The sequence below is a fragment of the Xyrauchen texanus genome, chromosome 4 (genome assembly GCF_025860055.1).
Source record: "Xyrauchen texanus isolate HMW12.3.18 chromosome 4, RBS_HiC_50CHRs, whole genome shotgun sequence".
NCBI lineage: Eukaryota > Metazoa > Chordata > Actinopteri > Cypriniformes > Catostomidae > Xyrauchen > Xyrauchen texanus.
In genome coordinates this window covers 55,746,897-55,763,779 of record NC_068279.1, presented here as the reverse complement: position 1 = coordinate 55,763,779, position 16,883 = coordinate 55,746,897, and the positions used below count along the sequence as shown (strand labels likewise).

The 16,883-nt window shown below is 41.7% G+C and overlaps 1 protein-coding gene across 3 annotated transcripts; it reads right to left on the bottom strand.

Annotated features, from left to right (window-relative positions):
* Positions 1 to 7,279: 7,279 nt before the first annotated feature.
* LOC127635566 (LIM/homeobox protein Lhx3-like) lies at positions 7,280 to 16,647 on the bottom strand. 3 transcript variants are annotated; one of them, XM_052115704.1, is made up of 6 exons: positions 16,578 to 16,647; positions 11,212 to 11,383; positions 10,924 to 11,126; positions 10,030 to 10,181; positions 8,533 to 8,704; positions 7,280 to 7,750 (listed from the first exon to the last, which is right to left on the bottom strand). In XM_052115704.1, exons 1-6 carry the CDS (start codon positions 16,645 to 16,647, stop codon positions 7,332 to 7,334), a joined length of 1,188 nt encoding a protein of 395 aa, XP_051971664.1. In that variant the 3' UTR covers positions 7,280 to 7,331. The 3 variants fall into 3 exon arrangements, with proteins under 3 accessions (XP_051971664.1, XP_051971655.1, XP_051971644.1); XM_052115695.1 differs by having other exon boundaries at positions 11,212 to 11,391; positions 16,580 to 16,647; XM_052115684.1 differs by lacking the exon at positions 16,578 to 16,647 and adding an exon at positions 13,578 to 13,677.
* Between the last annotated feature and the right edge of the window lie 236 nt (positions 16,648 to 16,883).

The window sequence follows — 16,883 nt, the reverse complement described above, 5'->3', positions numbered from 1 at the left end:
CGGTTAAGCAATTCAGTTTGCCAGGTCTCCGCCCCCCTTCGTGGGCGTACATTTTTCCGCAGTACACGGCCAACATGCCCATTCCCTGCGTGAAGAAATCGCCTCCCTTCTATTAAAGGACGCGATAGAGCCTGTCCCTCCAACCGAAATGAAGAAGGGTTTCTACAGCCCTTACTTTGTTGTACCCAAGAAAGGCGGCGGCTTACGACCGATCTTGGACCTGCGAGTTTTCAGTCGGACCTTGTCCGAACTCCCGTTCAAAATGCTAACCCAGAAACAAATTCTATCTGGCGTCCGCCATCTAGATTGGTTCGCAGTGGTAGACCTAAAGGATGCGTACTTCCACGTTTCAATTCGCCCTCGACACCGCCCCTTCCTAAGGTTCGCGTTCGACGGCCAGGCATATCAGTACAAAGTCCTCCCCTCCGGCCTGTCTCTGTCCCCTCGCGTCTTCACGAAAGTCGCAGAGGCAGCTCTTGCCCCGCTCCGAGAAGCCGGCATACGCATACTCAATTACCTCGACAACTGGCTCATACTGGCCCACTCCCGAGAGTTACTATGCGCACACAGAGACCAGGTGCTCAGCCACCTCAGCCGTTTGGGGTTTCAGGTCAACTGGGAAAAGAGCAAGCTCTCCCCGGTCCAGAGCATCTCTTTTCTCGGTCTGGAGTTAGACTCAGTCTCAATGACAGCACGTCTCTCCAACGAGCGTGCTCAGTCAGTGCTGAAATGCCTCGCTTCCTTCAAGCCAGGCGCCGTGGTCCCGCTAAAACGTTTCCAACAGCTCCTGGGGCATATGGCATCCTCCGTGGCGGCCGCGCCGCTGGGGTTGATGCATATGAGACCACTTCAGCACTGGCTCCGGACTCGAGTCCCGAGACGAGCATGGCGCCGCGGCACACACAACGTAAAAGTTACCTCTGCCGCCAGACCTTCATACCCTGGACAGACCTTTGCTTTCTAAGGGCTGGAGTACCCTTGCAGCAGGTGTCCCGACGCGTTCTGGTCACGACCGGCGCTCCAAATTGGGTTGGGGCGCCGCGTGCAACGGGCGCGCAGCTGCAGGCCTGTGGAACCGAGGCCCGCTGCGCTGGCACATCAACTGCCTAGAGCTGCTGGCTGTTTTTCCAGCCCTGCAGAAGTTTCTTCCGTTAATTCGGCACAAACACGTCTTAGTCAGGACAGACAGCACCACGGTCGTAGCCTACATAAACCGCCAAGGCGGAGTACGCTCCCTCCACATGTCACAGCTCGCCCGTCGTCTCCTCCTATGGAGTCAGCAGCGACTGGAGTCACTGCGCGCCACTCACATCCCCGGCAACCTCAATGTGATGGCGGACGCGCTGTCAAGACAAGGCTTGCCCGGCGGAGAGTGGAGACTCCACCCCCAGTCGGTCCAGCTGATTTGGGACCGGTTCGGCAAGGCCCAGGTAGACCTGTTTGCCTCCCAAGAAACCTCCCACTGTCCGCTCTGGTATGCCCGGACAGAGGCTCCCCTCAGGGCAGATGCGCTGGCACACAGCTGGCCCACTGGGCTGCGCAAGTACGCATTTCCCCCAGTGAGCCTTCTTGCACAGGTGCTATGCAAGGTCAGGGAGGACGAGGAGCAAGTCATTCTGGTAGCCCCCTACTGGCCTACCCGGGCTTGGCTTTCGGACCTCACGCTCCTCACGACAGCCCCTCCCTGGCGAATTCCCCTGAGGAAGGACCTTCTTTGCACGCTCTGGCACCCGCACCCAAACCTCTGGAACCTCCACGTCTGGCCCCTGGACGGGATGCGGAAGATCTAGCTGGTCTACCATCTGCCGTCGTAGATGTAATCAATCAAGCCAGAGCCCCCTCTACCAGGCATCTTTACGCCCTAAAGTGGCTTCTGTTCGCGGACTGGTGTTCTTCCCGAGCCGAAGACCCGCAGAAGTGCGCATTTAGGTCAGTGCTCGTGTTTCTTCAGGAGAGGCTGGAGAGGAGGCTGTCCCCCTCCACCCTCAAGGTGTATGTCGCTGCTATCGCGGCCCACCATGACACGGTAGACGGAAAGTCTCTTGGTAAGCACGACTTAATCGTCAGGTTCCTAAAAGGTGCCCGGAGGATAGCTCCCTCCCGGCCTAACCTGTTCCCCTCCTGGGATCTCTTGGTCGTCCTTACGGGACTCCAGAGACCCCCCTTCGAGCCGCTTGACTCAGTTGGACTCAGGGCCCTCTCTCTCAAGACTGCCCTGCTGATCGCGCTTGCTTCCATCAAGAGGGTCGGGGACCTGCATGCGTTTTCTGTTAGCGACGCTTGCCTGGAGTTTGGTCCGGCAGACACTTTCATGATCCTAAGACCGCGACCGGGCTATGTGCCCAAGGTTCCTACCACACCCTTTAGGGATCAGGTAGTGAACCTGCAAGTGCTGCCCCGGGAGGAGGCAGATCCAGCCCTTTCACTGCTGTGTCCAGTACGTGCCTTGCGTATCTACCTGGACCGAACACAGAGCACTAGACACTCTGAGCAGCTCTTCGTCTGCTTTGGGGGACAGCAGAAAGGGAATGCTGTCTCCAAGCAGAGACTCGCCCACTGGGTTGTCAACGCCATTTCCCTGGCTTATCACACCCAGGCCCCCTTTGCGGGTCCGAGCCCACTCCACCAGGAGTGTTGCGTCCTCATGGGCACTGGCTAGGGGCACTGCCCTAGCAGACATTTGTAGAGCAGCGGGCTGGGCAACACCTAACACTTTTGCGAGATTCTACAATCTCCGAGTTGAGTCAGTATCGTCCCGTGTTCTCTCAGGTACCGAGCCCGTAGAACTCAGTGGCACACCCACGATCTGACCGGGTGAATCGCTTGCATCTAGCGCCCTTCCCCCTAACCAGGGGAAACAGTGCGCCTTCATTCCCAGGAGATCTCAGGTTTGGGACACTGGTTGATTCCTCCCTAGCCCTCGTGGGTCGCAGTTCAGCGGAGGAACTCGCCGACCCAAGCCACTGCGGGTACCGCAAGCTACCCTGCACTGGTATAGGTGCTCCACTGGTAAGGCCTCCTTCAGACTCCCCCTGTGTGTAACGCCACGGTTCTGTCCCCTGTGGCGAGTGGACTCCCGTGCTTCCCTTAGGCAGTCACGGCTGCCTCGGTTGCCGTGCTGTATGTTCCCCCCTCTATAGGCTGGATCCACCACCGCACCAACTTTTCCACAGAAGCCCTAAGTCAGGCCTCTGATGGGTTTGCCACTTAAACTTGCCTCCCCTCTCGGGTAGGCGTGGCCTCCGCAGGGTCTTCTCCGCCCTGAATAAGGGCTAAGACCCCCTTCCCTCAATGCGTGTAAGGGCCCCGGCCTAAGTTACTCTATGCGAGAAACATAGAGAGAAAAGAGGCCCGGCCAGGCTTGGCCCGTTCCCAGGTTGGCGGCCAGCACCTTGTTCCCCCTTCCGGGGTAACGATAAGGAATCCTGATGGCTTAAATGGGGCATTGGGGAAGGGTACGTGCAGCCTGATACAGTTGGTCGTCCTGCACATAAGAATACCTGCTCGCTCCTGTATCGCTCCTGTATCAGCAGTTCACGTACACGGCTCAGCGCGTGGCGCTTTTATAAGTGGACCCCTAGTGTCGCTTCTCTGACACAACGTGGAGAGAGCGACAGAAGGGGAACGTCTAGGTTACGTATGTAACCTCCGTTCCCTGATGGAGGGAACGAGACGTTGTGTCTCCCCTGCCACGTCGCTGAGCCGAGCCACTGTTGTGCCCGGACCATTTCCGGCTCCTCAGAAAAATCCTGAATGAACTCCCGTATTTGCGCCGCTTAAATACCCGTATGTCCGGGGGCGGGACATGCAAATACTGGTTGCCAACTCTCATTGGCCTTTTTTCATAGTTCAGAGGTGAATATCGGCGCTCAAGAGAGACCCCTAGTGTCGCTTCTCTGACACAACGTCTTGTTCCCTCCATCAGGGAACGGAGGTTACATACGTAACCTAGACGTTTCTTCCACTCACAGGTAAGGCTTTTAATTAATAAACTCCAGCGTTTTACAGCTTCATAATAACAGAAAAAAGCAAAGCTGCTTGAAATCACAGGTGAGATGTAACAGACCACACACAAACAAAACCCACTACAGGAAATTCATTTTGCATCACTGCTCACATAAATTCACATGCTTGATGCTACAGAGGTAAATCTGAGAGTTTAAACGATAATCTCTCTTGTGGTTCACTCTGTGGACACCTGCGCGTGTAATCTGTGTATTGTCTCAGACTCATTCACACGCCTGTCTCTGGAGCATCTGGGAGCATCTCAAACTCATGCTAGTTTATTTGAACAGAGCGAACAAGTGTTTTACTGACAAATCCACTATCGGAAACGGTCCCGTATACTAAGCAGAGTTTAGATCCACTCAGATTAGCTTTGCTTTTACATTTCATTCACTCTGTGTGTTTGTGCTGACTCTCACACGCCTCCAGTTACATGGATTTCAAATAAAGCTAAACCAAACAACAGAAGCCCAGTCAATCTTACTTAGTAACCTATGAAAGGAAGCACGTAGACTCCCACAGGTTAGATTGGATAGGATAGATCACACAGGAATTTTGCATGTTGCTTCCGAATGTTCCAGAACACCGTTATTCAGCTACTAACAAGCGGCAACCCGTTTTTTTTTTTGCATCTGTTCAATTGTGTTTACCTTCTCCTGTGATGTAGCACATTGGGTCAGCTACGTTAGAAACCCGGGTTCTCATCCCACATTGAAACCAGGAAGTAAGCGCATTCCCATAATCAGTGACAAGCGTGACTTGGACGTGCCATTTTCCCTCTTATATTACATTTTTACTCTACTGATGGTTAGGTTTAGGGTTGGGGTTTGGGTTAGGGGAAACATTTAAAAAAATTATACAATAAAATATGTAAAGATATGCATTCCTCCACACTGTGTAACATCCTTTTCAGCTAAAAACAACTCACTTCGCAACTTTCTTTTGACACTCCTCTGTAGGCATTTCACCTGGAAACTGGAGCTCACACTTGTGCTTTTGTTCAAAATCACTTCCCACTTCGACCACTGGGACCGTGCTTCATATTTCGGTAGTTTAGCTCAAGAGAAGTCAAACTACCATGTCCGAACTCAGTGTGAGATCAGTCTGGTTTAATCTGGATAGCACTCAGAATATCTACACATACAATCATCACCTAAGCTGAATGTCTGTTTAGTTTTGAGTAAATAAATTGATTTTTCTTTGATTTGTCTCCTGCACTCACATGCTTGTATGTCCAATTTGGTCCTGCAAAAATTAGACAAGTCCACATTTCATTCTCTGCTTTAGTTCAGAACTGAATGCAACTGATAAAAATCAACAACTGTAACCACTAAATACTGTGAAAAGGTACATTTATAAAGGGAATATTATTGCAGGAATCTTGTTTTGAAATTTACTCTTTAAATATGAAATAATGAATATAGAAACATGGCATGCATGATATGAAATTATACATAATATATATGATTTTTGCAAAATGATATTATGTGCTTCATTTCACGTATCACGGCAGTTCCAGGGTAAAGTGTCCACTGTGTAGTGTTAAAAGAGTGTTCCATTTTTCCCATACAGATGAGTTTTTAAGGTTAATGCACTATTGTGTTTTAAATGAACAAAACATCCTCTCTAACCTAAACCTTAATGATAGTGTCAGAAAAGACAAATGAAAGATTTTAACCTTATGATACGTGCATCAACCGGCAGCCAGTGCACCGGCACCCTAAGGTTAGGGTTAGGGTTAGGGTTAGGTTAGGGGTATATGGTTAGGACTACTCCAAATAAACACAGTATATGAATGCTGCAGTAGAATCGTGCAAAACTGCTAATTATGACCTTGTGTTGGCATTCATAGAAGCTTTTGGAAATAGGTAGACTTATTCTGACATAACTTGAAGGCTCAGAGAGTCTTTGGTTTGGGAGTTGTTATGTATTTCAGACACTCCCTAAACAAAATGAAAGAAAATATTCAGTTACTAGGGGTACTAGGGATACAATAGTACATATGCAGACTTTAAATAAGTAAACAGATTAAGAAATTCACATGGGCCAACTGATCCCTCACTTGCTAATGGATTGAATATTTCTGTCCCGTTGGGTTATCTAGGAAAACATGGCATTCTTATCTTCAAATCGACATGTTGCAGTGCACTCTGCATCGAATTTCTGTACTAAAGAGGCGTTGAACTCTTGATACGGCTTTGGTTGCAAGCCAGACCGGCAGTTTGCCGACTTGGCCAGATCTCTCGATTGCTCAGGGTTCATTATCTGTTCCCTGATATAAGATCAATGTGATTAATCTTGGAAAAAAAAGAACTAAATATCCAAGACCGGTCTATCCCTCTCGCTGCCAAAGGAGCCACTGGAGAATCCTTTTGGGCTCGAATGGCCGCTCCGTCTTTAGGGAGCACATAACAATGGGCGCCTATAAAATGACCTGAAATCTGCATCCTTTTAGCAAATAAAAGAATAAAAAGCAGAAGCCTGAAGTGATAAAGATCAGTGCCTGGAAGCAATGGCTACTTTAGGATTTCACTGACAAATTTATTAAAGACCTTTATCACTTAATCATGATCAGAGAGAATAAATAAGACAAAAAACATTTTTTTTTCACATAAACAAACACATACAGTAGCCGTGGCCCCTCTTGGCCAGACATTCCCAACAGAGCAATAGATTGAAACATCACATGTCACATCTGAAAACGCACACAAATGCATAGAAATACTCGTATTGAATAGTGAGAGACAACAACTACAGCTTGTCTATCCCTGTTGTGAAATACAAACAAAGTCCTAATGTCTCTGTGTTTCTCATATTGTCCATGGAGGTTGTATAAAAATAAAGACTCCACATTGATAAATATAATGTATATAGACATTTGGCAATGACCAGACATTTTGACCAAAACTGGTGACATCACATTTATACATCAATAACTTCAATGAAGGATGATTATTGGTGAAGTCACATTTTTCAATTGTGCATACTGTCTTTAGACCGTCAATTAGAAAACAGAAAAACTGTCGATGCTATAGAATTTTTTTTGAGTTATGGTAGTAAGCTGTTGCCGGAAGTGTTGTGTTTGGAAAATATGTCAGGTTAAAGTTCTTCTTAAGCTGTTGTCCTTGTAGAGACTAACAGAAGTGCCTTGGCGAGACTTTCCAGCATGAGTCTTAGGTCCATTGCTAAGCAACTTCAAATTTCCAACTCTTTTCTTCATGCCAATGACATAAAAACAGTTGAAAAGACCAAGAGAGAAGATTCAAGGTATCTACTGTATAATCCCTGACCAAATGTATTGGTCTCTGGCCAGAACTTCAAAAGTATCAGAACTGGTCCACCTCATCCAACCAGGACGCTGGGCTCGCAGGGAAGTCTGGGTACCCACCGCTGCTTCCTGTGGATAAATCAGAGCTTGGGCCATTCCCGCTGCCCACCATCCGAACTCCCACTGTCATATTTGATCCTCTGCTCTGACCCACCATGGGCAGGCCTGACTCTGTGTAGACCAGACTTGAGATGATCTGCTGGTGACGGGGAAGAGCCTGTAGTGATCTCGGAGACTGCGGAAGGCTGTATGGACTGCTGGCCTGGATGTCGTGGTATTGCTCTTGCGAGGGCAGCATGCTGGCGTGCTCCAAAGGGAATGAAGCGTGACCTCCACCCTGTCGACTCAGACCTGGAGAGCTCTCACTCAGACTGCTGTAAATGCCATTGGAGTGACCAAGCTCGGACATGGGTTCATCTGTGCATGCAAAAGAGGAAAAAGGAAAACGAGCTGTAGATTGTGCAAGTTAAATACTGAGCTATTTAGAATACAAGATGCCCTAAACCCTGAACCAAATCAGTCATGTGCAAAGTTTCCTGTACAATAATCTGCCTTACTGCTTAAACACTATAGTATGACTGTGACTGTCATGACTGTTTCCCAAAACCATAGTAGTTACATGCATTTGTCTACGTATTGTCTATTTAAGTCCTCTTGTCAAACAAGTCATGTGCTAAAGACAAGTGTCTGAAAATCATGTGGAAATCTATTTGTAAAGACTAAATTTCAGGTGCTTTTAGAAAAGGTAGAAAATCATAAATTACAGGAATTCTCAAAGTTTAAAAATACTGTCACGATAACAAGAAAAACTCTGGGGAGATATCACTCTCAAAATGTTCATTGGAACTACGGTTTCGGGCAATACGGTATCAAATTGTTGAACTACGTTGGTAACGCTGGAACTTGTGACCATTAGTTGGCTAACAATGCTTTTGGGAAACACACCGCAGATCAGAGATCATTCACACGACAACATTTGATTCAAAGTAAAAAAGTAGTACAAGACTGTAAATAAAGTTCGGAAGAGAGACAATGATAGTAGACTGTGTATTTAACGGAGTCCGCAAACACTTTGGGGTCGTAAAAGCAGTCCTTGGTTTTGAAAACTTTGAGAAACCTTGATGTTAAACTCTGGCCTTTTATTTAATACTAACCCTATGAAAACACTATTTTGTTAATTATTTTCTGGTGAAACATACCTGTGAATGAAACCTCAGCATCACTGTCCATGCCCTCCTCTTGAGTGCTGTCTTTGTCTGATTTGGAGCTCCCACGTGACCTCTTCATATTCCTGAAATACTGACCCCATCTCTGTCTACCTGCATCCTTCTTCAACCTCTTCTCCTTTGCTCTTCTGTTTTGAAACCAGACCTTTGTAGAGACATTATTCATTTTAACACTATTCAAACCTTCAACTTGATCTCATAAAACACAAGGCTTCAGAGACAGTACACATTTGGAGAATCCTGTTTTGGATATTCTCAACATGTTTCCTATAATGATAATCTATGACTTTTTATCAATTATCCTGTGTGTTTGAAGCTATTAGACTCTAAATATTATGCCAAATGTCTTAGATCATGAAGCTGCTCCATATTCATGTTTTACGAGTATGATATTTTGCATGAATTAAACCCTAAAAAGGGCAAGCATATAAAGCTACCTCTAAAAACTCATTAAACGCTATTTCCAACACATTAGAACCCACAAGATACATTTCCATTTTATTCTATTGCTTTTATTTTCAATATAATAGCTTGTTGAAATCATGAAAATAAAAGATAGGAGCGTTTGTCTCAAATCCAGCTGCCTTCTCCAAAAATGCTGCTTTTTACATTTAGATAAAGATTGTGAGTTGATGCCAGACTTTAAATATAAAGTTGCATATCCTCATATTTGCAGGGACCCCCTTTTCAATATTTACTCACTCAATGCTCCTCTCCCCAGACTCTTAAATGTTTATATCCCCAAGGATACAAACACATTTTAGTGTCAAGAACAAAACTGACCATTTGAGGGACCGAGACACTACTTTTTTCTAACTTTGACACTAACTACTCTCCCATCGACATGAGACAGAAATGTGTGTATTTTATTGTGATTTTATGTAATTAACTTAAACACAGTTACAAATTAACAGTTGCTTTCATAATGACAATCCTTGATTTCATCTTCTTCTTTTTTTAATGATAGGCCTTAAACAAATTGTGACATTTTTGTATAGGCTACATAATGATTACAAGTCAATATACAGTAAATGCTAAATGTAAATAAACATAGAATGATACTTAAATCTTCAATTATATGCAGTTATTCCTTTTTAGTTTTATTAATAAAGCTTTTTGAATTGTTGGCCTGCTCATAAATGAATAGAAACCATCTTCGCCTCTTCATGTAGCATGATTTGTCATCTAGGCTAACCTAAATATGTGCTTTATGTTGTAACTCTTTAATAATTAGTTAATTAATTTCTAAATCTAAACGAATTGTTTTTAGTCAAGTCACTACTATTGTTTAATATGACTGAATCGACCTGACTAGATTAGTTTAGACTAGAAGTCATTTCGAGGGTCAAATGTTCATCATGTAGAAACAGATCCTTCATAAAGCTGCCCGTATTCACTTATTTACGGTGTCTTAATTCATATTTGCTGGGATTACACGGTTTCAGAATGAGATAAAACTGTAATTGTTACCTGCACCACCCGCATGTCGAGGCCGGTCTCTGAGGACAGCTGCTCCCGGACATGTCGCGCGGGTTTCGGTGAATTATTGTACGCGTTCTTCAGCGTCTCCAGCTGTTTGGCGGTGATTGTCGTGCGGGGTCTTTTCGCCGTCGAATCCGCCTCTAAATTTATAACAAACATGTTGGGATTTAACAAATAAATGAATTTCTCACTCATACATGTTAATTTAAATATCAATCACATATCTATTCTATTCTACATTAATAATAGAAACGCCAGGACTAAATTTAGGGAATGTAGTCTAATTAAATATTAACAACGTAATTGTTCCGTGACGTTCAGTGTAGCCCAATGTTTATTTTATCTAGTCGGTGAATGATAAGGAATGTCAGGTGTCTCCCAGGCCATTTTATAGCCTACACAAAACCCAATTTCCAAATAATCCACTTTGTCGTCCGATTAAAGCGCTGAATGCGTCTGAAAACTGTCCGAATGCAGATGCACATCTCTGCTTCATACATCAGCTGTAGTGCTCCGGACTGCACGTGTTTGCGTGTGTATGGCGTTGGCACTTATCGATTTGGAGGCTGGCGAGTTCGCAATTACCTGAGCTGGGTCAAATGTTTATGGACGAGCCCACGACCAGCAAGATTAAGATCAGAGTTAAAAGCAGCCAATCAATATGAGGTCGTCGGATGAAAAAGTAAAACAATTAAGACTTTGAAATAACTCAAATGAAACTGTATTCTATCGAAATTCCCGGATTGTCTCTTTCAGCTCCGTCAGCTTGAACAGTAGTCAACCACGACTCATCTATAAATGGCGAATAAACCAGATGGCATATATTAGGCCTATTATTAAATGACTGTAACATAATGTCAACCCCTGTGCTTGTGAATGTACCTCTCTGTTTGGCGGTCTCATAATCGGCTTTACACACCAGTCGACTGTCCTCCATCAGGTAATACTCGTCACCTGTGGCCAGCTGCCTTTTACACACGATACACGCAAAGCAGTGCAGGTGATACACGAAGTCCTGCGCCCTCCGAACCACCTGCGTCGGCGGAATACCCTGCTGACATGCGGCGCACTTGGTCCCGAATCTCCTTTTGACAAACATACATCCCATCGGTTAAATGTCAGTCATGTAGCGAATATACACATGAATAAACTCTGATAAATGTCACTCACTTGAAGAAGTCATCTTTGCAGTAGACACTGTCACCTCGACTGAAGCATTTTTCGGCCAGCTGTGACTGACAGTCGCTGCATTTCAGACATTTGCTGTGCCAGTGTCGATCCAAAACCTTCAGGATGAAACGGTCCACTATGTGCTGGTTACATCCCGCACACACAGGAATGTCTGCAGACAGAAACAACGAGAAAACCTTTAAATACCAAGTAGCATATTAGCTGTTGGAATTATCGGCATGCATTCATATTTTGTTAATGTATTATTTTATATTATTAAAACATTATTAATCATATTATTGTTGGGGGAAATATGCTCATTTTAATTGTTTAAAATGCGTTGGTGATTACAAAACTGTTGTTTAAAAAATAAGTAAAATAAACGAAAAACAATTTGCCATTGGACCATGTCGCCTTCAAAAAAATTGTTTTTAAGTATAAATCACCTGCAGTTTTTGCTATATAAAAGGTACCTATAAAACAACCTTGCGTCGATCGGTGTTTATGCATGAACTTTATATGTTTATATGTTAACTTTACTATGATTTTTCAAATGATTGACATTTAAAGATAATAATATTTGATAAAAATATAGCAAAAGTATAATATAATAATATTTAATAATATAATACGCATACTTAATAAATACCAACACAGAAATATGATAGGTAGGCCTATACGTCTATATTTAGAAAACACGCATATATGATATTTGTAAAAATGTAACTTGAACATAGGCAACATAACAATACTTGGTTATTCATTCATATTAAATGCTTATCAAAGGTGCACCAAAATCTAAAGATCAATAAAAAAGACAACGGATAGATAATATGCTTAAAACCTGAAATATATAAAATATAATAAATAAATATATAGGCCTAATATAAAAATAAAAAACCCTTTCAGTGTGATACATTATTATTGTTTATTTCTTCTTCGTCGTCTTATTATATTATTATTATTATTATTAATGTTATAATTAATATCATTGTTGTTGTTTTTTGTTTACATTGTTTTGTGTATATTTGTAGTGTATAGTAGCCTACAGGATATTGGACTAAACGGGTCAAAGGTCGCATGTGAACTCAGTGTCATGTTCACTGTTAAATCTCAGTCTCGATGTCATAGACGGGTTTAAACACTAACTTATTAAACAAATAACTTTCTTTAACATAATATTACTGATACACATTTTTATATTATTATTATAATTCGTGTATAATTATTATAAGACCATTACTATTATTAGACTATTATTATTATCACCTAAAAAGCTCATTATGTTGACGAGTCAGAGGCTGATGCTACAATTCCACTATCAATAATCCACATATTCTGGGGCTGTTGGTTATCACTATTAAATATATATTGCCAACAGCTCCAGAATATCTGACTCGTCAACATAATGAGCTTTTTAGATGATGATGATAATAATAATAATAATAGCCTAAGAATACTAATATTATTAATAATAATTATTATTATTATTATACATTAATAATAATAATAGTAATGGTCTTATAATAAATATACATTACTACAAATAATAGCTTAATAATATAACAAATATGTTCATTCACATTTGAATTCTAACGGGAATCAGATGTCTTTGAGTGTCGCTGCTCTCATATCAACAGGTCGGACACGTCATGAACAGGTGCACAAGTGCTACTTATCAATTATTCAATCAACAAACGACAGAAATCTCAATTCTACCGAAGTCTGAAACAACCTGGAGCCTTTACTCAGAATGACACACTCTGAAAAATGTAAAAACAGTCGCTAGAAAGCTTTTCGTTGTCTAAAACACACCAATATATATATTACAGGAGTTTAAGTACAAAACAGTCACTAATATTACACATTCAACTCTAATGTCATATTTGCGTGTCAAACTCAAATATAGAGAACAAGTTGTCTAAAAAAGTAGACATATGTTGTTCTGACTCACTGCTTAATACTTAATCCCACCGACACACACACACACACACACACACACACACACACACACACACACACACACACACACACACACACACACATTCTTAATCCAAAGTATTACAGCTGTACGAAAAGCGTTAGAAAGGAGAAATGTGAAACGACTTCGACTCAAGCTATAACATCACCTTTAAATGAATAATCGCATGTGTGATTTCTCCACTAATTAAAAACAACTACAAACTAATAACTAAAACGAATAAAACATTCAACTTGTATGCATGATTTAATTTACAAGATTACACCAAATGCAAAACTATCTCATGCGAGATTTCAATAACATGAAGCATTACATTCTGTCAGATCTTAACCCAACTAAAGCACATAACTGAAGAGTTTGACTGATGCTCGGGGCTCTCTTGTACCTTTCCGCAACTCTTCTCTTTGCGTGAGTAAAGCCAACAGCATCTCCGTTTGATGAGCTGACGGCTCTTTCTGCGAATCCCGAGCCTTATTCTGCTCCATTTTCATTATTCCAATAGAAGGTGACAAAACTCGTTCGGGTTGTATTAAGCAGCACACAGTTGTAAAAGCAAGACAGCGCCTCTGCGACAGATGCATCACGCATTGAGTTTCTGCGCCGTGTGGCTCTTGATGCGCAATAGAAACGCCGCCCTGTTCCTCTGTGACTGATACTAGAGATGATCATCACCTGGACTCCACCAGCACACGAGCATCACGGAGCTTCCGAGCTAAACGACAACAGAAATATCCTACTGATCTACACAATTGCGCATCAAACGCAGATATTTACTCCCAATAAGTATAGAAGAAATATGTAATATGTGTCATCAGATGCCTTCAGCTATGTTGAGCAACAATTAGTCTAGCTGAATTTTTGTTCCCCATTAAAGGACATTGGCACAAGCAAGTGTGTTTTCCACCACACGAATATAATAACCAGTGAAATCTGGATCTTGACACGTGTTTCATCCAAAACCACTGGCTAAATAAAACCATTATACAACGCTAACAATGTCTTTTATGGTGATACATTTCTAATGCATAGCCTAAAATCATGAATTATGTGAAATGAAACAGTGTAGACTACTAAATATAAAAGTGCCACAAGAGAAAAAAAACTGCCAATATTGCCATTTTTTTAAATCTTATATTTGATAAATTAATAGCTGATTAAAATAACGGATATTACACAATGACATGCAAAGTTTCACGGAATTTAGGCCACAACAAGACATGTCCGCACCGTTTTTATTTGCTTTTTCGTTCACATTTGAAGGATAATATCTTATCCTCTAATGATGGACAATAAATTATATATAAATTATAAATTATAATTATCTGATGGTCATATTTAAAAAATGAATGAAGCATAAATATTTCTGACGGAATTTACATAGGCTATTAAATTAATTAAAATGTAAATGTTTAATATAATATATAATACTACAAATGTTTATGTAACACTTTACAATAAGGTTACATCCATTAATCCATTAAGGTTGCAAGTTTGTTTTAGCATCACTTATTCTTGGTGAATGTTCATTTCAACATGTATGAATACACTTTTACACTTTACAGTTGTATCTGTTAACATTAGTACATTCATTACGAACTAACATGAACTAAGAACATTTTTTACACGTTGTAATTTTCTGTATTGTATGTTTTTTTTAATATAAATTAACCGAGATATATAAATGCAAATACAATAATAATAATAATAATAATATGTTGTTCAATGTAATTAAATGATCCCTAATGTATTTAACAAATATAACCTTATTATAAAGAGTTGCCAGTGTTTAATATAATTTCCTCTGTCGTTTCGTAAAACTTTTGCATTCAACAAACACAAACAAATGCTATAAAATATATATAGAGATTAGACATATAAAGATTAGGCTTACTCAGTGCAATTTGATGCACTTTTGTTTATGAAACGAAAATGCGCAAATCTTAAAAACGAATGACTTGTTCTGAGTGAAAGTGGCATATGGTGAAAATGAATGTTTTATTGAGATACACGTAAAATGTACAGAAACCTTCAAATCAGATCATCCCATAACTCTCCATTGATTTGGGTGTGACAACTGTTTGCTTTAGGGGGAAAAAGGGCAATTCAATGAAATGCTGATCGAGGCAACAAGCAGATTAATTTTATTGACACTGATCTGCGCGCCTTGGGAAATCAGCTTTAGTGCCGCTGCTGCCGGCCGCGTGATGAACTCGAAATCAATGCAACATTTGCCCGCATTCGCACACGTTATCAAGCACATTTTGGTGAAAGGTGCAGGAGGCAGCGATGCTTCTCTTTACTTTCAGCTTTATAATTTTATGTCGCACTGATCCGTTCACCTTTGATGATCGTCACGACTGAGGGTGGGACGGGAATATGGTGGGAATGCTCACGTTTTGACAACCGTTCTTGACCACGTCACTTCTAATCAGAAAAAGTTTGGAAAACTGTCATAATGCAGTTGTTGTGATCAGCTTAGTACGTTCCTACTGGTATGACTGGTATAATAATATTAACACAATTATTTTACACACACCAGTTGACCTCACATTGAGGGGTTATTTATGTATTAAATTGCACAAAATATGTTCAGAAATTGAACACACATAAATATGTTTTTTTCTTTAATGCACAGCCGTAAACGGGCCTGCACCTGTCGAGTGGAACCCGATAAGCGTGGAGCTGTTTAAAGGCCGGCCCGTGCGTGTGGATTGAGCTTCGGTCCACTCGTGGGTCTCTCATGACAACCGTGACAGCACGCGCTTCACATCTGTTCCACGCGCTAACAATGCTGCTCATTACATATTCATAACGCGTCAGACAGGCGAATGTTAAGAGCAAGATGCAGTCGTTCAAAAAGGCCAAATGTATTAAAGTTAAAGTACCATAGAGGACGGGCATTGGAGCGAACAACCCTAATATGTTCCTCAGTGGTTGCTAGATTTAACAGTAAATCCACTTCTAAACAACATATACATATTAGTCTGTTAAAGGCTTATGAGTTGCTACTATGGAGATTAAAAAGTCATTTTTCCATTGGTTCTTTAGTGTAGATCAGGGTAAATGACTTCTGAGTTCTTTAACGGGTTTCAAGTTGTTTTGTGCAACATCAAAAGGGTTTTTAATTATATCAGGCTGTAAAACAAGTTTTGGGGTTTCATTCTTTTTCAAACAAGTAATTTTCGCGTATAATAGTGAATCTCACAACCTGTCAGAAACTTTGTTGGTTCACTTTTTAAAAGTGTTGAATTGTTCAATCTTGCGTTTAACGCGGCATGACATGACACGGCTCAAAGTTTCGGATCATTTCCATCTCAAACAGCACATGAAAAAGTTATTTTGTGGAAATTGGAAACACTTTGAAACATTATAAACGCTCCCTTACCTTGACTCGAGCTGTATCTGGAGAAATTTCCAGCGTTTTGACAACTTGATCCTGGATGTTCCAGCAACATTCTGACTTGCAGACAATAAACTCCCAAGATGCCAAATGCGTTTATGATTATTTCAAGGAAATATGAAGAACACAACCCCAAAAAAAAAGAAAAGAAGAAGAAAAAAAAAAACTCAACAAAACAATTCGACACCGGGCGACTTCACATCGATCTATAACTTTTCAAGTGTGTCTCTGTGTGGATGGAGTCCTTGTGTTCCTCTGGAGGTTTGAGAGAGGAGGAGGAATCCTGATGAC

Bases quoted from the DNA above. Each gene is read 5' to 3' on its own strand.
- LOC127635566 (XM_052115684.1), bottom strand. From the start codon at position 13,677: ATGGAGCAGAATAAGGCTCGGGATTCGCAGAAAGAGCCGTCAGCTCAT. The intron at 11,127-11,211 runs GTGAGTGACATT...GTTTGTCAAAAG, and splicing joins TGCAAAGATGACTTCTTCAA to GAGATTCGGGACCAAGTGCG. The intron at 8,705-10,029 runs GTAACAATTACA...GTCTCTACAAAG, and splicing joins TCGACATGCGGGTGGTGCAG to GTCTGGTTTCAAAACAGAAG.